Source organism: Mustela nigripes, chromosome 12 (genome assembly GCF_022355385.1).
Source record: "Mustela nigripes isolate SB6536 chromosome 12, MUSNIG.SB6536, whole genome shotgun sequence".
Lineage (NCBI taxonomy): Eukaryota > Metazoa > Chordata > Mammalia > Carnivora > Mustelidae > Mustela > Mustela nigripes.
Window position 1 is genome coordinate 96,969,635 of NC_081568.1, and position 20,831 is coordinate 96,990,465.

Genomic DNA, 20,831 nt, shown 5'->3' on the forward strand with positions numbered 1-20,831 from the left:
ATTGGGCTCTCTGCTCAGCAGGGAGCCTGCTTCCTTCTCTCTCTCTCTCTCTGCCTGCCTCTCAGTGTACTTGTAATTTCTCTCTGTCAAATAAATAAATAAAATCTTTAAAAAAAAAAAAAAAGAAATTTTAGGTTGTTGTGGGGAAGGGACTAGGGAGAGGGTGGTTGGGTTATGGACATTGGGGAGGGTTTGTGCTATGGGAAGTGCTGTACAGTGTGTAAACCTGGCGATTCACAGACCTGTACCCCTGGGGCTAATAATACATTATATGTTAATTAAAAAAAAAAAAAAACAGAATTAAGGGGCACCTGGATGGCTCAGTGGGTTAAAGCCTCAGCCTTTGGCTCAGGTCATGATCCCAGGGTTCTGGGATCGAGCCCTGCATTGGGCTCTCTGCTCAGCAGGGAGCCTGCTGCCTCCTCTCTCTCTGCCTGCCTCTCTGCCTGCTTGTGGTCTCTGTCTGTTAAATAAATAAATAAAATCTTTGGGGTGCCTGGGTGGCTCAGTGGGTTAAAGCCTCAGCCTTTGGCTCAGGTCATGATCTCAGAGTCCTGGGATCGAGCCCCGCATTGGGCTCTCTGCTCAGCAGGGAGCCTGCTGCCTCCCCTCTCTGCCTGCCTCTCTGCCTGCTTGTGATCTCTCTCTATCAAATAAATAAATAAAATCTTAAACAAACAAACAAACAAAATTTAAATAAATAAATAAATAGATAGATAGATAAAATCTTTAAAAAAAAAAGTTAAAAAAATAATTTAAAAAAAAAAGAAATTTGGGGCGCCTGGGTGGCTCAGTGGGTTAAGCCGCTGCCTTCGGCTCAGGTCATGATCTCAGGGTCCTGGGATCGGGTCCCGCATCGGGCTCTCTGCTCGGCAGGGAGCCTGCTTCCCTCTCTCTCTCTCTCTCTGCCTGCCTCTCTGCTTACTTGTGATCTCTCTCTGTCAAATAAATAAATAAAATCTTTAAAAAAAAAAAAAAAAAAGAAATTTTAGTCAAACAAGTGATCGAAAATCTAAACCACTCAGTATTTTATTACTTTATATACTTTAAATGAACAAAATGAAGTTTAAAAAGCAGTATATTACTTATGGAACCATGGAAAAACTGGTACCTATAGTGTTGATAGACTGATTAATTTATTTAACATTTTTGGGAAAAGATAGAAAAATGGTTGTTCCTTGGAATTTATACTTAAGAAACATTATGAAAGAAGAAAAAAACCTCATTCTACAAATACGCTCTTTGTAACAGTAGTGACAAATTGGGAAGAAGTGTTCAATAGTGTGGAGGTAATTTGATGAATTACCTGATCAAATCAATTTCATGATATTTTGATTTTCATTAATTAATATGAAGACAGTGTTGAAATAGAAGAAAATGTTTGAAGAGTACCATATGTCATTGATTCTGAGATTCCATCATTTGTAAGATACTTTTATTTTATGAGCCATCAAGAAGGAAGCATTCTAGCAGTTAAAATTTGTTACAGTGCTAGATGATATATATAAATTGTTCACACCAAAAAATGTATTGTTTGGTGTGAGAAAATAGCAATAGACAATCTTTTCAGATGTTATTTTGGTAACAGAAGATAATACAGCTGTTTTTATTTGCAGAAATCTTCCTTTCTTAGGTCTTCTAAAGCTCTTTTTTTAATCCCCTGAAGAAAAATAGGGAATTTTTCTTTTATTAATGAATTTTTTTCACTAGTAATAAATTTATACCTCACTGCTCTGTTCCTTGCCTTTCTACATAAAAATAGAACCTTTTGCATTAATAACCTTTTGTAGAAACACTTGAAGTGGCAGTGAGACTAAGCATGAATAGTACAAAAAAGTACGTGATGCATTTGGAAAAAGGCCGCGGTAGCCATTCGTAGGTTCACGTGGGAGCAGTGATGTCTGCGTCACAGGTGCTCCTTGGCTGCCAATGATTGGAAGATGCAGCATGACTTCAGAGATGTGAAAATGTTTGAGTCTTAAAATTAAAAAGTTTTGCACTTTAAGTTAATAATATTTAAAATATGTGCTAATAGGGTACCTGGCTGGCTCAGTCAGTAGAGCATGCAACTCTTGGTCTCAGGGTCATGAGTTCAAGCCTCACATTAAAAAAAAAATGTGGGGGCACCTGGGTGGTTCATTCGTTAAGTGTCTGCCTTTGGCTCGGGTTATGGTCCCAGGGTCCTGGGATTGAGCACTGCATCCGGCTCCCTGCTCGGCGGGAAGCCTGTTTCTCCCTCTTCCACTCCCCCTGCTTGTGCTCCCTCTTTTGCTGTGTCTCTCTCTGTCAAATAAATTTTTTAAAAACCCAAAATCTTTTTTAAAAAAAATGTGTGCCAGTTCATAGAAACTTTTTTATTTTGTCTTTTCTGTATGAAGTAAAAGTTGATACAACAAATGCCTCTGGTAAAAGTGGAACTTGTTAAAAATGTAAATCAAAGGGATTCTGTTCTTTAACAACATAGATAAGTTTGGGGAGAAACAAATTTCTGTAATGTATAGATAAAATGTTATGAGTAGATTATTCTATTTCTATTTTAGGAAACCCAAGGAAACATATAACATCTTTGAAGAAAGCTGTAGATATGACCTGCCATGGAGAACCATCTCTCTATAACTCCTTAAGCATGGCTATGCAAACTCTAAAGTTGGTATTTCAAATTTTTTATTTATAATTGGTGTCCAGTTGTTTTGAATGAGTTGAGATGATAATGTATTGATATGTATCTTCCTAAGCTGAGCAGTAATGAAACCATTAAGAGAAATATGTAATCTCATTTATGATGTTTAGTGTGGTGTCCACTTGTAGTTTTTATTTTACGTTTGAGTTGGTAAGATAGATTCTTAGAGGTTTTAGAAAAATACAGTTAAAACTGTAGCAATATTAGTATAAAAGGAAATGTTGATGGAAAAATATTTTGTTAAAAATTATGAAATTATGAAATGTAATGTGCATAATAGTTTTGAGTTTGTTGTACGTTTATTGACTTTCCTTACTTTGTAGTACATCTGCACATTAGTAGCATGCTTTTCCAGCAACTTCAGATATCTGGAAGGTTGTTAAGACCCTAATGGAAATATTCTGTTAGTGCTAGCACATATATTTTATCTCTGGAAGTCTGTCGTGACTTTTATACCTTTGTATAATAGGCATTTTTCTAGTTTTGAAGTAGGTGAGAAGGAGCTAACACCCGCATTAGAGGTAGGCTCAAGAGCAGCATCCACAAATGAAATCCGAGGGCCCAGCAATGCAGACAGAAGCAGGAAAGTGTAAATAGCTGATAAAATTGCTCCAAAAAGCATAGATACCTTTTAGATAGGGGAAAATAGTTCATTGTGTCTTCAAGTCCTTTAAATTATCATATAATTAAATGATACACAGAAATTAATGTTTATGAATATTATCACTCTGAATCACCATGAGGTTAAATTATACCCTTCAAAAAAGAAGCATGCTACTTTTGTCAAGACACACCTTAAAGTTGATCCATATGGTATTGTCATACTTTTCCAGTGTACACTTTAGAGTTTGCACAGAATGAATCTACTGGTTTGTAGGCTTCATGATGTCAGAAACCTTGTTCATTCTTGCTTATTACTCTATTCCTAGAACCTAAAAGAGTATTCAGTAAATATTTATGGAAACAGTAAATGAATCAGTTTTTTGTGTAGCTAATTTTAGAAAAATTTACATTAACATGTTTAGAATATACCCAGTTCATTCCTTTGCAATGTTAAAACAAATGAGATACTCTGTAGTCTAAACACATAAACCACATGGACTATTTTGTCTGGGTAAAGTCTTTATTAATTAGTTATACCTAATGGGAATATATTTTATCTTTCTGTAGACACATGCCTGGACATACAAGTAGAGAAGTCCTAATCATCTTTAGCAGCCTCACAACTTGTGATCCATCTAATATCTATGATCTAATCAAGGTAGAACCACTGCATTTTTTCATAATCAAAACCAGAGTCATAACTCTAAAGAGAATTCTGTAGTGAATTTATTACTAGTTTTCAGAAAATTCTGTTTTTCAAGTATGTTAATTTTTGCATTTTTTTTTCTTCCCCCAAAATCCTTCATTTACATGGACTTTATGAAGACCCTAAAGTCAGCTAAAATAAGAGTGTCTGTTATTGGATTGTCTGCAGAGGTTCGGGTTTGCACTGTACTTGCTCGTGAAACTGGTGGTATATATCTAGATTCCTCAATATTTATTCATAATTACTATGTAAGAAGTAACAATTTATTAATTAGGATGTTTTCATCTACTTTTAAGGTACTGAATTTAAGTCACTTCATGGCCTGAAATCCATAATATGGATAGTCATCTTAAATGTGTCATTGCTTCTATAAGATATCATCTCAAAATGCAGGGACTTTACAGTAATTATGTCAGTGTTTAGAGGAAGCATTATAAGTCTTGAAACACTAGAGGGGAGCCTGGGTGGCTCAGTGGGTTAAAGCTTCTGCCTTCGGCTCAGGTCATGATCCCAGGGTCCGGGGATCAAGCCCCAAATTGGGCTCTCTGCTCAGCGGGAAGCCTGCTTCTCTTCCTCTCTCTCTGTTCCTGCCTCTCTGCCTACTTGTGATCTCTGTCTGTCAAATAAATAAATAAAATCTTTAAAAAAAAAAAAAAAAGAAACACTAGGAATTTCACTAATACGTAATACTTTGTAAAGATCTTACAACTTGGCTTTAATTATATTGTGATTATAATTATTCCTGGAGAAGTTAGTTTAGAGATGTCATTTAAGTGAGGTTTTTGAAAAATGATAATTTAACCTAAATACTTACTTTGAAAATATACATTTTCAAATGGTAAAACTTTTACAGAATTGCATAGGAATTACAATTGAGGGGCATCTGGCTGGCTCAGTCAAAAGGGCATGTGGCTGTTGATCTCGGGTTTTGAGTGTGAGCCCCACCTTGGGTATAGAGATTACTTAGAATAAAATCTTAAAAAAAAAAGAAAAGAAACTATGATTGGTACCTATGCCTGGAAAGCTAATTTTTTTTCCTTTTACTTTTCATCTGATTAGGCACATACCATGTTATTTTAGATGAAAGCCATTACAAAGAATTGCTGACACATCATGTTAGTCCTCCACCTGCTAGCTCAAGTTCTGAATGTTCACTTATTCGCATGGGTAAGTGTTTATTTTATGTTATTTTAAAATGGATATTTAGGGGTACGTGGGTGGCTTAGTCAGTTAAGTGTCTGACATGGGCTCAGGTCATGATCTCGAAGTCCTGGGATCGAGCCCCTCATTGGGCTCTGTGCTCAATGCGGGGTCTGTTTGTCCTCCTCTGTCAGCCCTTCCTGCTCTTGCTCTTTCTGTCTCTCTCCCAAATAAGTAAGATCTTTAAAAATTAATAAAATAAAATAGATATTTGTTTATTATTAAACATTTATTTGAGGGATGCCTGGGTGGCTCAGTCATTAAGCATCTGCCTTTGGCTCAGGTCATGATCCCTGGGTCCTGGGATGGAGTCCCACATCGGGCGCCCTGCTCAGCAGGAAGCCTGCTTCTCCCTCTCCCACTCCCTCTGCTTGTGTTCCCTCTCTCGCTGTGTCTCTCTCTGTCAAATAAATAAATAAAATCTTTACTAAAAAAAAAAAAAAGACTTATTTGAGAGAGAGTGTGTGCATGTGCAAGCCACAGGGAGGGACAGAGAGAAGAAAAGAGAATCTTGAGCAGACTGTGCTGAACGTGGAACCAGGTGTGGGGCTCAATCTCATAACTCTGAGATCACGACCTAAGCCCAGATCTAGAGTTAGATGTTTAACTGACTGCCACCCATGTACCCTTACTTACTTGCTTTGATATGTAGATAGACTTAACATTTTTCTGTAATGAAATCTTTTTTTTTTTATGGTTTTTGTTTTTCTTGGATGTATTTTCAATTTAAAAATATGTATGGAAGACAGACTGCATGAGTTTAGGCATTCCAGGATTTTAAACATAGAAGTAAATTCTTACGTAAAATGAAATTGGGCAGGGTGCCTGGGTGGCTCAGTGGGTTAAAGCCTCTGCCTTCAGCTCAGATCATGATCCCAGGGTCCTGGGAGCTCAGCGGGGAGCCTGCTTTCCCCTCTCTCTCTGCCTGCCTCTCTGCCTACTTGTGATCTCTGTCAAATAAATAAAATCTTTAAAAATAATAATAATAAAATGAAAGTGGACAACTATGTAATAGATTCCTCCATTATGTCTGAAGTATTTAAAACTTACAAACATTTTCTTTTTAAAAGCAGTATGTGTCGTCATTAAATTAGATAATTATAAACTTTAGAATCTGCAACCATATGTACAGACAGAACTTTGCCCCACATTCTCTACTTTTAATTTTTCTCATGACCTGAATTACAGTCAGCTTGGCCATACTGTAATAAATCTGAAAGGCAGGAGAGAGAACTTTTGTATAACTCTGTGGGCTCTCTAGTAGGAACATTTTTAGGTTCCTAGTCCTAGAATTTTGCTATTTGCTTGAAAAAAGAAAGTAATACATTTTCTTCTCTGAAGGATTTCCTCAGCATACCATTGCTTCTCTGTCTGATCAAGATGCAAAACCCTCTTTCAGCATGGCGTAAGTAAAAACCTTGAAACTGTCAGTGATTATGTTTTGACATTTTAAATTCTTTCCTATAAGTTATAAATAAAAGAACATAACTGAGTTATGTGCGCTTGCGGTGCAATGGCTTTCGTAAAAGGTTACCGTCTTCATAGCTGTAACAAGGGTGAGGACTATCTCTGTTTACTCCTGCGGAGAAATCTTCTGTTACTAAGTAAAACAGCGGGTTAGAGAAAAGTGTATTGTATGCTGCTACTCATCTAAGATGACGGTGGGCATTTCACTGGATATACATACTTGTTTATGGGGCGCCTGGGTGGCTCAGTGGGCTAAGCCTCTGCCTTAGGCTCAGGTCATGGTCTCAGGGTCCTGGGATCGAGCCCTACATCAGGCTGTCTGCTCGTCGGGGAGCCTACTTCCCCCTCTCTCTCTGCCTGCCTCTCTGCCTACTTGTGATCTCTGTCTGTCAAATAAATAAATAAAATGTTAAAAAAAAAAAAAAGTAACAGAAATAAAAAGTAAAAACTAAACAAATGTTTACCTGGGCAGTGTGTGGAGAAAGGCAAAGGGATGGCTCCTAGGCCTTTTTGAACATACTGTGTTTTAACTTCAGAGCTTTTTATTTTTGTAATTATAAAACTAAAAGCAATTTTTCAAAATCACAAATAAGAGTTGTGTCTTCAGCTATAAAGGTACAATAAGGGACTGAATGTATTGTCCTCCCTCCTGCCAGAAAACCAGACAAAATATATGAAACAATGATTTTCAGATGTGGACAACAAGCAGCGCAGGCAGGGAAGCAAATGAGGTGTGGGCCCTGTGAGTGCAGCTTACTGCCTCGAGAGAATTTCTAGGCTGCAGTACAGGGAAGGAAAACCCATGCAGAGCCTGGGGGTCTTGGTCAGGTAAAGACACCAAGTTCAGAGTTGGGGGAGGCTAAATGGGTGTAGTTTTCCAGGCACAGTGCTAGAAAGTAAAGAGATGTACAGAGAGCTCTCTAGATTGCAGAGACTTCCCCATGAGTTATCAGCAGAGTCATGATCAGCACATTCGTGTGGGAGCCACTAGAGGCCCAGGAAAGAACTCCTGATGAGGAGCAGGCAGCATAGTTGTAGGAGCCCACATGGGGCAGGAAACACTTCATGGTCCTACCAGTGTGGAGGGATATCTTAACAATGGGCTCTGAATAGAGTCCACAGAAATGGAACCAAATTAACCCTAGACTAACAGCTGTTCTGGACAGCCTGATGAACTCTAAAGCAAGTTTTGAACAGTTCAAACTATTTCCAAGTTACTTTACTGTATTCTAGAAAAAGCCCCAACATATTATTTGCATTACCAAAAAATCCGGCATCTGAAACAGAAAAATTCATAATGTCTGGCAGCCAATTAAAAATGACCAGGCCTGACATGAAAAAAAAATGAAATCTTGCATTTGCAACATCATGGATGGAAATAAGTCAATCAGAGAAAGACAATTATCATATGATCTCACTAATATGTGGAATTTTAAAAACAAGGCAGAGGATCATAGGGGAAGAGAGGAGCAAATGAAACGAGAAAACCAGAGAGGGAGACAAACTAAGAGACTCTAAATCTCAGGAATCAAACTGAGAGTTGCTGGAGGGGAGGGGGAGGGAAAGATGGGGTGACTGGGTGATGGACATTGAGGAGGATATGTGCTATGGTGAGTACTGTGTATTGTGTAAGAGTGATGAATCTGTACCCCTCAAATAATACATTATATGTTAAAAATAAATTTAAAAAAAGAATTATGCTACCAAAATAAATAGATAAGTTGGACATTAAATTTAAGAATATGCATTTATCAGATGAAAAAACTTAGCCCACAAAGACACCTATGATAATGTAACTGAGAAGTGGTTAGTACCCCACCCACAAAAAATGACCAGGCATGGAAAGAAATAGGAAAATAGGACCCATATCAAAGAGAGATTCATGGAACAGAAACATACTTAGAAACAACACAGTTAGGGGCGCCTGGGTGGCTCAGTGAGTTAAGACGCTGCCTTCGGCTCGGGTCAGGATCTCAGGATCCTGGGATTGAGCCCTGCATCAGGCTCTCTGCTCAGCTGGGAGCCTGCTTCCTCCTCTCTCTGCCTGCCTCTCTGCCTGCTTGTGATCTCTCTCTGTCAAATAAATAGATAAAATCTTAAAAAAAAAAAAGAAAAGAAAAGAAACAACACAGTTAATGGAATTAGTAGACAAAGTATTAAAACAGCTATTACATAAAGGACCCAAATCAAAGTTTTAGAGACGAATACAGGGTCTGAAATGAAAAATGTACTGGATGGAACTAATAGCAGATGAGCCCCTCAAGAAGAAAAAAATGAGTGAATTCAAAGACATTAATGCAACACACCTGACGGGCTCAGTCAGGAGAGCATGCAGCTCTTGATCTTGGGGTTGTGAGTTCCAGCCCCACGTTGGATGTGCAGATTACTTAAAAACAAAAACACCCCCACACACAAAAACAGACATTAATATATGCTATTCAAAACAGAAATGCAGAGAGAAAAGAAGAAAACCTTGGCTTAAATGAACTATGAAACAGCTTCAAGATTTTAAAATCAAGGTAGTGTACTTCGTTTTGCTGTAACCATTCCCATCTTTCTATACCACTTTAAAAGTGCTGTTTCCTCCCACAGGCACTTGGATAGCAACACTGAGCCAGGACTTACATTAGGAGGATACTTCTGCCCACAGTGTCGGGCCAAGTACTGTGAGCTTCCAGTTGAATGTAAAATCTGTGGTAAGAAACTAGCTGTTCTCTATCCAGTAAATTAATCTTGAATAACTTCTTATCTATGTAGCTCTTAAAGTAACTGTAAATATTAAGGATTCCTCTTTTTACAGAGGGCCCAATACTCCATTTCTAAGTATAAACATGACATTCCAGGAGTTTTCTGATTCTCCCTCTGAAAGGAGTCTGTTCTTCAAAGGCTTTGCAGTAGATCCAGGAGACATCTTTGCAGCTCTTAACCTTTGTAAAATATATGTAAAGACAATGAGGAATTAAAGTAATTGCATTGAAAAAAAAAAAAGTAATTGCATTGTAGAAATTTGTTTCATTTTTAAGTAAGCAAATAGCCAAGAGAGGTCACACGATTAATGACAGAAAACAGACTCCATCCTGGAATCTCCTTTTTAAGGTGATCTGTAAATGAAGAAATGAGTACCAGCAAACCTAAAAAAAAACTTGAAAATATTTAGCCTATCATTTGACATTTCAGCCATTGTCTTAACGAGGTTTGGGCTATTAAACATGGTTCTCTGCTTTCTTTGTTAGGTCTCACTTTGGTGTCTGCTCCACATTTGGCTCGGTCCTACCATCATTTATTTCCTTTGGATGCTTTTCAAGAAATTCCTCTAGAAGAACATAATGGAGAAAAGTATATGAGTGTTGATTAATCTATAATCTGTTATATGTGGTAGAGTAATGTTTGAATGCATTGTTATTACATTAAAAAAATAGTCCTGTTAACTTGGGCAAGATTACTTCTAAAATGGAAAATGAGATGGTAGAATGCCTTGGTTCTGACTGAAATGAGTCATTATTAAACAGATCTGGATCTCCAGAAATCTATTAATTTCCCTAAGCCCATCTCTGAATAGTAAGTATGGTATATTTTGAAAAATCAGCTCTCTAAAACAACAAAAAAATTCCCAGTTTGCAGCCTTAGCTGATTTTCATGGTATAAAACCAGAGGGTTTATCCAGAAGGTCTAGTATTGAATAATAAGAGAAATAGAGAAAAGATCATATGAAGAGTAGGGAAGAAATAGTTAAAGGACATTTTCTGCTATGGGAGGACAGAACTTGAAAGGGACTCTCAGGAGTTTTAACAGAGAAAATAGACCCATGCTAGAGTTTATCATTGTGCAATTTTAGAATAAGCAGCAAAAAACTAAACATTTCTGATGAGGGCAAATTAGGTCACATAATCTGGAATTAAAATTATTTTGCTTCTCAATAATACTGGATGCTGCCAGAGAGCAAGATTTCCTTCAACATGTGGACAGTTGTTACCAACTTAAATGACATACCTAGCAAACCTATCAATTAAATGTTGGGTAGAGGACCGTCTGGGTGGCTCAGTCAGTTGAGCGTTTGCCTTTGGCTCAGGTCATGATGTCAGGGTCCTGGGATCTGTCCCACATCAGGTTCTCTGCTCAGTGCAAGCCTGCTTCTCCCTCTGCCTGTGCCCCACCCCCACTGTTCATGCTTGCTCTCTGTCTCAAATAAATAAATAAAACCTTTTAAAAACTTAAAAAAAAAAATAAATGTAGGTAGAATAAAGACATTTTCAGGCTTGTGAGGCTTTCAAAAGAGACTTTCTGGGGAAGCTGTGGAAGTGATGATTCAGAGGAACTGAGAAAGAGAATGACCGGAAGAGAATAGGAATATTGTTCTAGTTCAAATGTGTCTAAAGAAAGCCCTAGGATGATGATAAGGGGAGATTCCAGAATAACACTTTTGTGTCACATGTCAAAATAGTCCAGTTTGGAGAAGGTTAGAATGTTCCAGGAGAGAGGTCACCAAGAGGGTGAAAACTGGAATTCCTGATGTGGGTGAATGTAGAGAGGACATTTAGATTTTTCAGGGAAAAGTTGAGGGTGTGCTGGTGGTAATTATATAGAAAACTAAGCTTGTGGACCACAATATAGTTATTAACTCCAGGAAAAAAAATGTTTTGAAGATTGGAAGAGTTGTTTTATATGGCTTAGATGAGTATGTTTGTTTATTTATTTTTTAAATTCCTCATTTGTCCCTTTTTAAATTTATAAGCCTTTTTTGTTTTTTAAAGATTTTATTTATTTATTTGACAGACAAGAGATCACAAGTAGGCAGAGAAGCAGGCAGAGAGAGGGGAGAGGGGAGAGCAGGCTCCCCGCTGAGCAGAGAGTCCGATGATGTAATGATGCAGGGTTCGATCCCAGGACCCTGAGATCAGGACCTGAGCTGAAGGCAGAGGCTTAACCCACTGAGCCACCCAGACACCGCTGAATATGTTTATATAGTCCTAATAAGCTAAGCATTTAATATTACTCTATTCAAAATTATTGCAGTACATAGAATTGAGAATGGCATTACTTATGTGTATGTACATGCTGTGGGATCAAGAGGATTGAAAGAGAATTAAATTCTGATCTTCCTTAGATAGAGGCTTATAGCCAATGGCAGAAAAACAAGAAATAGCACTGTAAGTGAGGGTAGCTATCAAACAGTTACAAGTTTCGAAAGTGTTTGGGAACTGGAAATGAAGTGGGGTTGGTAAGGAGAGGGCTGCTATATTTTGTATTAAGTTTTGAGAACTTCTAACTCTTAAAACCATTTCTTGAAAATTAAGCCCTTAGCTATCCAGACATGAATTAGCCTGTGCATCTGGAATTATACTGGCTACCTGCTATTCTCAGGAGAGTTGCAGAATAGTCACTCAGATTATTTTCTGTAGGGTGTAATTCCCTCACAGAATCCCAGGAGGGAAAGCATGCTCATATTTAACCTTGATGAAAATAAAATTTAACAGATTTTCTGAAGTAGGATTTTGCTTTCTGAGATGATCTTGCAATATACTGTAAAATTTCTTAAGTTATTGGTATTCTTAATTCAGTTTTTCTCATAAAAGTCATGTGTAAAGATAATATACTTACTAATTACAGGATTCTTGTTACTGAGATTTTGCTACGCTATTTTAAGGAATGCATTCCTAACAAAATGATTCTTAAACTTTCTTTTCAGATTTTGTTATGGATGTCAGGGGGAATTGAAAGACCAACATGTAAGTTCATCTACTTTCTAAATATTAAGTATTGGGATGCCTGGGTGGCTCATTTGGTTAAGCATCTGCCTTTGGCTCAGGTCATGATCCTGGGTCCTGGGATCAAGTTGGAGCCTGGTTCCTCCACCCTGGTGCTGCTCCCCCTGCTCGTGCTGTCTCTCTCGCTGACAAATAAATAGATAAAATCTTTTTTTTTTAAATAAATAAATAGATAAATATTAAGTATTATGTAAGAAATATTGAGGAAATAACATTAGAAGTTTCTAGTATATTACCGAAAATCAAGCTCCTATCAGGTTATTCCTGATAAATAAACTGATAAATAAATTCCTGATAAAATGGGAGTAAAATGGTTTAAATAGTCTTTGTTATAATTCTGCATTTTCATTTTTCTGTAACAGCATTTTGGTACTTTAAACTGTCTTTAGTTGGCACCTGGGTGGCTCAGTCGGTTGTCTGTGTTCAGCTCAAGTCATGATCCAGGGGTCCTGAGATAGTCCCATGTCAAGACTCCCTGCTCAGCAGGAAGCCTGCTTTTCTGTCTCCCTCTATTCCTCCCTACCCCCTTCTCATGCTCTCTGTCTCTCTCTCTTAAATAAATAAAACCTTAAAAAACAAAACAAAACAAAAACTGGGGCACCTGGGTGGCCCAGTCATTAAGCATCTGCTTTCAGCTCAGGTCATGATCCCAGGGTCCTGAGATGGAGCTCTGCATCAAGCTCTCTGCTCAGAGAGAAGCTTGCTTCTCCCTCTGCTTCTGTTCCCTCTCTTGCTGTCTCTCTCTCCCTGTCACATAAATGAAACCTTAAAACAAACAACCTCCCCTTAAAAAAAATTTTTTTTAAATTAAAAATCCACTTACCTTTAATTAATAAACAGTCTTTAGTTGGAAGTATTAGGAGTTCTTTCTCCATATGGTATTTTCAAGCTCTTTCACAGTTTGTTCTGAAGTTGTTGCTAAAGGTGGCCACAGATCAAAGGCTGTTCCCCCATTGTCCCAGTGAGAAAATATCTTTTAAATTTTTGAGGGGGACCAGTTTGAATGTATACACTTATGTAAAGATGCAAATAAGACAGCTGTCTAGTTTTAAGTTTTTATGAATTTATGTGTTCATATTTAAAACTATGCTTTATGCCCTGTATGAAATATTAGTTGGGAGGATTGCTTGCTTGTTCTACTCTCACAATTCATAAAACGATTTTATTAAGTTTTACATCCTTCTTGGACATCAGTAGCTTCATCCTTACTAGAGCCACCTTTGAATCACTTGACAGTTTGTTTTTTTTAAAAGATTTTACTTTTTTGTCAGAGTGAGAGAGGGAGCACAGCACGGGGAGGAGCAGGCAGAGGGAGAAGCAGGCTCCTTGCTGAGCAAGGAATCCATACAGACCTGAGTTAAAGGCAGTGGCTTAACCATTTAACCTACTGAGCCATCCAGGCATTCCTCACTTGACAGTTTTTAAAAACACTTTGTCTGAGGCACCTGAGATGGCTCAGATGGTTAAGCACCACCACCCCATCCCCCTACCCCGCATCGGCTCCCTGCTCAACGGGGAGTCTGCTTCCCCTCTCTATCTGCCTGTCTTGGGATCTCTCTCTCTCTCTACCAAATAAATTTAAACATAAATAAATAAATAAATAAATAAATAAAAGTCGTTGAAAACACTTTGTCTTTATTTTTGTGCCTTTTGAGATGTAATAATTTTTTTTTTAAGATTTTATTTATTTATTTGAAAGAGACAGTGAGAGAGAGCATGAGTGAGGAGATGGTCAGAGGGAGAAGCAGACGCCCCATGGAGCTGGGAGCCCAATGTGGGACTCGATCCCGGGACTCCGGGATCATGACCTGAGCCAAAGGCAGTCGTCCAACCAATTGAGCCACCCAGACATCCCTTGAGATGTAATAATTTTTAACCTGTTTATAATGCTGCCTTGGAAATTTCACCCCAAGGCACAAGTATCCATATATGTAATATTGATGGAATAATGGATTTTTTTTGTCTTAAATTTGTTTTTTCCATATTCTTTAATAGTTAAATAAAAGAGGAATATAACTTGTTTGGTTGTGAGGTCATTCCCTAGCAATAACTAAATCTGTGTTAAATATTTATGATTTTCTTTGTAATCAAATCAGAGGAATGATCTAAGCATTTGAAAGTAGTACTAATTTCAAGCTTAGGTGTCTTCCCCAGTAGTTACTTAAAACGAAGTAATTAAGAATGTTTTACAATACAAGAAACTTTAAGGAGTCAAGACAAAGTAATTTTCTCATTTGTAAGGAATGGGTTTTTTTGAAAAATAATCACCTTAAATTGGAGAATAGTATATTGAAAGTAATAAAGTAGGTAGATGGGTAGGGAAAATTGATAGAGATCTAAAAGAGCAAAGCAGTTTGAATGTCTTCTAGCTGTTCTGTACTTCTGGAAACTGCTGTCTAAATTTTCTTTTCTTTTTCTCTGCAGGTCTATGTTTGTGCTGTGTGCCAAAATGTTTTCTGTGTGGACTGTGATGTTTTTGTTCACGACTCTCTTCATTGTTGTCCTGGCTGTATTCATAAGATTCCAACTTCTTCAAGTATTTGATTCTAGCATATGGTACACATTATACATGTTAAAAGGACATTTGCAATTGTTAATAAAGTGATTCTTCAGAAGAAACTCCAGTTAAAATGTGAAGAGCAGTTTGAAAGGAAAATCTGACTTAAGAAACTTTTTGCTAAGAAAATGTAGGATTGGGCGCCTGGCTTGGTCATTTGGAAGAGCATGAGACTCTTGATCTCAGGGTTGTGAGTTCGAGCACCACGATGAATTGCTTAAAGGTAAAATAAACTTAAAGGGGAGGAGGGGAGAAAAAGAAAATGTAGAATTTTATTAAATTTTAAAATTTGTGTCCTGTCACAGAAGTGCCCAGAATTCAATAGTAGTTCACTCATTTTTGTTTTCTATTATTTTGAGTTACAGTGTTTTCAAAGTCTTACACATTATGTTATCTACTTTACTTACAATGATTAAATTGATGGGATAATTTCATTGCTTTATAATTAAAGTAAATACAGAATCTCTGATTTATTTTTATTCAGTTTTAGTGTAAACAAAATTAAGTATAAATGTGAATTCAGAGGTGCCTGGATGGCTCAGTCAGTTAAGTGTGTGCCTTTGGCTCCAGTCATGATCCTAGTCCCAAGTCCCACACTGGGCTCCTTGCTCAGTGGGGAGCCTGTTTCTCCTGCTTTCTCTCCCCCTGCTTGTGTTCTCTCTCTTTCTCTCTCTCTGGCAAATAAATATTTATTATTTGTTAAAAATTTTTGATTTAAATTTATTTTAAAAATCTATTCATTTTAAATTTTATTTATTAATTAATTCAGTGTGAGATTAAAACTTAGCAATATTTAGGAAATTATTACTGTTCCACCCACCTGAGGGGTCTCTTTGGTCTTAACTAAACAATCATAATATAACTATAGAATTTATGCATCTAGAGCTATTTTATAGCTTTGACCAAAAGGGGTCTTTTTAGGTGTACACGTTCAAACTCAAAAGATAACTGTGGCCACACGTGGCATGGGTTGGCTGCTCCAGGGGCTATTAAACAGGAGCACTGGACTGCCGGAAAACCATCAGGCAGTCCCCCTTAGCAGCGGAAGTCCTGTAGCAGTTCATCCAATACAGTTCAGGTGCAAGGTGATGACATCCTTCTCAGGCCTTAAGGAGCCACTACCTCTTACAACAGTTCCCTAATACAACTTATAGGGGCCCCACAAGGGACCTGTCAGTTTTAAGAGACCCCATACCCAGAAGAGCCCAAAGCATGAAGTTCCCATCAGGTTATTTATAGTGCATTTAGTCCAGATACAATTTAGTAGCCAGGAGTCATTTTTGCCACAGTAAAGTTGCCTAGAAACCTAGCTCACCTTCCTCCCCTCATCAGTTATTATGATGACATGGTTAGAAAGCATAACTAACGGGGCATTCTCATGCAGTGAATGAAAAGTCTTGTTAATCCTTTCATTTTCATATGGTAAGCCTCTTTCATCCTTTGTAATGACTGCTAAAGCATTTTTACTTAGTGGAGCATATTTGATACCACCGTTCTGTGTATTTGATATGTGAGACTGGTTTACCTTTTCATTCAGGCTCATGAAGTCAGAGTTGTGTCTGTTGCTGTTAGTCTGAGGTTCATACCTAGGGACCATTTAACTTAATCCTCTCAACTTTGCCACTGTTTTCACCACAGGTTCATACCCAGGGACCATTTAACTTAATCCTCTCAACTTTGTCACTGTTTTCACTGCAAAAACTTAAGTGAGGATGTATGATGAGGCCATCTTTTAGGTTCAGTGTAGAGAGACCAGTATAGGCAGAAGTCTTTACAAGGCATACCCTGTTGAGAGTTACTGAGGTCTCCATAACAAAGGTATGTTTATTTTAAATCTACAAACTTTAAAATTGAGTTTTGCTACAATATGTATGAGTTTATAAATAACAACTTTTAGTTAGGAACATTGTCAGGAAGACAATGTAATCCTACCTTAGAGAGTTCATTCAGTGAATCTTGACTAGAGCCCAGCAATATGCACCTTCCATAGCACGTGCACACACATGCCCAGAGACATAATGTGACCACATGAAAGTAACAGCTCTCTCTCCCTTGAGTCACACTCTCCGAACCTAGACCCAGTGGTCCTTTATATGGAAACAGATTTCAGCTATAGGTAACCAGGTAACTACTGTTTTCCTTCCTTTTGTCAGCACAGGTTATCTGTGGTAGGAGATGCCATTAACAAGATCACCTGATCTAGAAGAACCGCCATGGGTGGTCACCTCTTGAAAAGTTACTAGACATACCTTATGTCTCAATTAGAGACATAACCTTACTACCATACATAAAAGGGATATTGTAGAGAAAGTACTGGCTTGTTTAAGATGACAGAAATAGAGATGGTGATCTAAGAATGTTAGTTCCGGTTTGGAATGAAGTTCCCTCTTGGAACTTCACAATATACTATAGTAGTAAAGGAGACTATTTAACATAAGAGATCTTTCTGAGGGGAGCCTGGGTGGCTCAGTGGGTTAAAGCCTCTGCCTTCAGCTCAGGTCATGATTCCAGGGTCCTGGGATCGAGCCCCACATTGCGCTCTCTGCTTGGCAGGGAGCCTGCTTCCTCCTCTCTCTCTCTGCCTGCCTCTCTGCCTACTTGTGATCTCTTTCAAATAAATAAATAAAATCTTAAAAAAAAAAAAAAGCGATCTTTCTGAAGAAAAAAAGAGGACATACCACTCTGGACCTTATGGAAATAAAGATTATAATGTGAGTGCTGTGAACAGCTAGCTGGGACAATGAGTGAATGTCAGTGGGCAGAGGGCTGCTTTTTGGAGTGATGAAAATAATCTGCGACTGTGTGATAATGATGATTCTTCAACTCAGTGAACCTACTGACAACTATGGCGTGCTTTGACTGGGTAAGTTGTGTGGTACGTGAAATATATCAGTAAGGCTGCCTTTTAAGAACTAAAGCAGTGGTTGGGATGCCTGGGTGGCTCAGTTGGTTAAGCAGCTGCCTTCGGCTCAGGTCATGATCACAGCGTCCTGGGATCGAGTCCCACATCGGGCTCCTTGCTCAGCAGGGAGCCTGCTTCTTCCTCTGCCTCTGCCTGCCATTCTGTCTACCTATGCTCGCTCTCTCCCCCCCTCTCTCTCTGATAAATAAATAAAAATCTTTAAAAAAATTAAATTAAAAAAAAAAGAACTAAAGCAGTGGAAGAAAACTCAGAGATCTAAAAGTGTTTGTCTGGGGTGGGGGTATAGAACTGAGTGGACAAAAGCAGGGATGAGAATGAGAATTTTTTTAAAAAGATTTTTATTTGGTTTAAGTTTTTTGAGCCATATAAACAAATTGAGTATTCAAAATAATAAGATGTATAGAATTGTGGGAAGTCATAGTGAAACAAATGAAAATAAAGTAATGAAGTTAATGTTAGCTGTTAGTGGAGGCCCTGAACAATAACACAAAAGCAGTCCCATTCATCAAAGAAGGTAATAAATAACTAAGGAGCAGGCGGTTGAAGGGGAAATGGAAAAAATTTTTTTACTTGGATCATGGTTCAAACAATAATCTTTCCCTCTAATATGGCAATGTGTGCATTGTTTCTTTTGTTTGCCCTTGAGAAGAACTACATCCATGCAAGAAGTAATTGGTTGAAAATCAGGTAAGTTCTGGGTGTAGAGGCCACATGTAACGTGCTGTACATCCGCATGCCATGTCATAATCAAAACATGACCCGTGTGGAAACTGAGGGGACAAGAGGGCTTCTGATGCTCAGAATGGCAGTTGGAAGAAGAAACAAACATTTTTGTAAAATTTCTCAAAATGTATGTTCCTCACGTGTGGGCACATCTGTGTTGTGCTATTTGTATCTCTGTAATGACTGGCTAGTACATAACCAGAGGAACAGTTTCACAGAGGTGCCACAGGGCACGGCCAGCTGATGGGAAGCCAGGTGGCAAAATCCTAAGAGCTCTAGTGGGTGCAAGAGTTCATGAGAAGGGGCCAGAAGTTTGAATCCCGGGCCCTAGGAAGAAAGGGTTGTATGACATCACACTTACGGGAAGTAGCCTCAGGAGTGTCCTTGATACCTCTTTGGATCTGGTTCTAAAAGAATTGAAGATGCATTACTTTCCGTGTTCTCAAATTCTCTTCTGGGGCTACCTGTTACAAGGTTGACTGGGGACTCTGATGGGGTCTTTACGGGAATTCAGTTCTTTTTTTCACCTGACTAAATTGCTGTTTGAGTCGCACCTCAGGCTAGGGTTCCGGAAATACTACACAGTTTCTTAATTAACTTACTAATTCTCTAAATAAACCTGTACATCTGCTATGGGATCCTAGGCATTAGGATGTAGACACCAAAAGGACACACACCCTAACCTCGTGGATCAGTGGTCTGTCCATCCTTAAGAGGCCAACCTATGAAGAAGTCAGTGTGAATGTGCTAACAAAATCCAAGTGCTGTAAGCACAAGAGGTGTGGGAAAGGGGGGAGGGAGAGGGTGGTTAAGTTACGGACATTGGGGAGGGTATGTGCTATGGTGAGTCCTATGAAGTGTGTTAACCTGGCGATTCACAGACCTGTACCCCTGGGGCTAATAATATATGTTAATAAAAAAATTTTAAACAATTTTTTAAATGCACAAGAGGGACTGGAAAATGGTCTTGGATGCAGTCAGATGCCTAAAGGGACCAGGCAGATAATGGCAGTAAGTGAAGGGGGGGGTCAGGTAATGCGAAGTGGTGGTGTCTGGAAAGCTCTGTGCCATCTAAAGGAGACAACATCTAGACTCTGGGCTCAGGGATGGAAGAGAGATACAGCTTTCACTGGGCATCCTTCATACCTTCAGAATTCTGTACAGGCTCATTTGTTACCTAGTCAAAAATACTTTCTAGGGGAAATAACCATGACTCAGCCCCAGCCAATTTTTTCCTCCTGGGAATGTAGTCCCCCTGGTACCAAATATTTTGATACTGAAACTGGGTTTTTAAGTGAGTTTCCCTAGGGATGCCTGGGTGGCTCATAAAGTTAAGTGCACGACTCTTGAGTTCAGGTCATGATCTCAAGGTGTGGAATCCAGCCCTGCGCAGAACTCTGCATCAGCCGTGGGAGTCAGCTTGAGATTCACTTTCTCCCTCTGCCTCTGCCCCTCTGCCCCTTTCCCCACCCCCATTCCCCCAACCCCGCTCCCACGTGCTCACTCGCTCTCTGAAAATAAATACAATCTTAAGTGAGTTTTAAGTTTTAAATGTTGACATCTAATTTTCAAAAACCACACAGGCTATGCAATTCAGTGTACAGAATTGTTGAATCACTATATTGTTCACCTGAAACTAACATTGTATGTTAACTATACTAGAATTTTTTTTTAAGATTTTATTTATTTGACAGAGAGACAGATCACAAGTAGGCAGAGAGGAAGGCAGAGAGAGGGGGAAGCAGGATCCCTGCTGAGCAGAGAGCCCGATGCGGGGCTCGAGCCCAGGAACCTGAGATCATGACCCAAGCCGAAGGCAGAGGCTTAACCCACTGAGCCACCCAGGCACCCCTATACTAGAATTTTTAAAAGCCTGGGAACTCATTAGAAAGGCACATCGTTAGGACCTGTTACAGACCTGAATCTGCCTTTGGGGAGGGCCTAGCAATCTGTTTCAGCAAATCCTCTGGGGACTGTGATAAATGCTGAAGTAGGAAAACCACTGCTTCTCATAGTATTGCAAGGTGTGTAGAACTTAAAAAGAGGTCCCAGTAATAGAATTCTACCAAATTTTAAGGCTATGCAGGAGTTTTCAGGGGCACTAGGAGTAAAAGGGTTGTTCTTTCAACCGATAAAGGATATCCACTAAAAATCTACAACGCATATTCTTTTTTATTAAGCTTTTTATCTTTTTTTTTTTTTTTAAG

The 20,831-nt window shown here is 38.6% G+C and overlaps 1 protein-coding gene across 1 annotated transcript in view; it reads left to right on the forward strand.

The window, feature by feature from the left end:
• The window catches only part of LOC132028706 (general transcription factor IIH subunit 2), a 25,364-nt gene extending 9,924 nt beyond the window's left edge, over positions 1 to 15,440 (forward strand). The window contains exons 8-16 of the mRNA XM_059418026.1: positions 2,541 to 2,646; positions 3,851 to 3,941; positions 4,109 to 4,196; positions 5,049 to 5,156; positions 6,531 to 6,594; positions 9,249 to 9,352; positions 9,890 to 9,992; positions 12,343 to 12,382; positions 14,846 to 15,440. Of these exons, the coding sequence (XP_059274009.1) occupies positions 2,541 to 2,646; positions 3,851 to 3,941; positions 4,109 to 4,196; positions 5,049 to 5,156; positions 6,531 to 6,594; positions 9,249 to 9,352; positions 9,890 to 9,992; positions 12,343 to 12,382; positions 14,846 to 14,965 (824 nt within the window). The 3' untranslated portion in view covers positions 14,966 to 15,440. The remainder of the gene's footprint in view (positions 1 to 2,540; positions 2,647 to 3,850; positions 3,942 to 4,108; positions 4,197 to 5,048; positions 5,157 to 6,530; positions 6,595 to 9,248; positions 9,353 to 9,889; positions 9,993 to 12,342; positions 12,383 to 14,845) is intronic.
• The last annotated feature ends 5,391 nt before the right edge of the window (positions 15,441 to 20,831 follow it).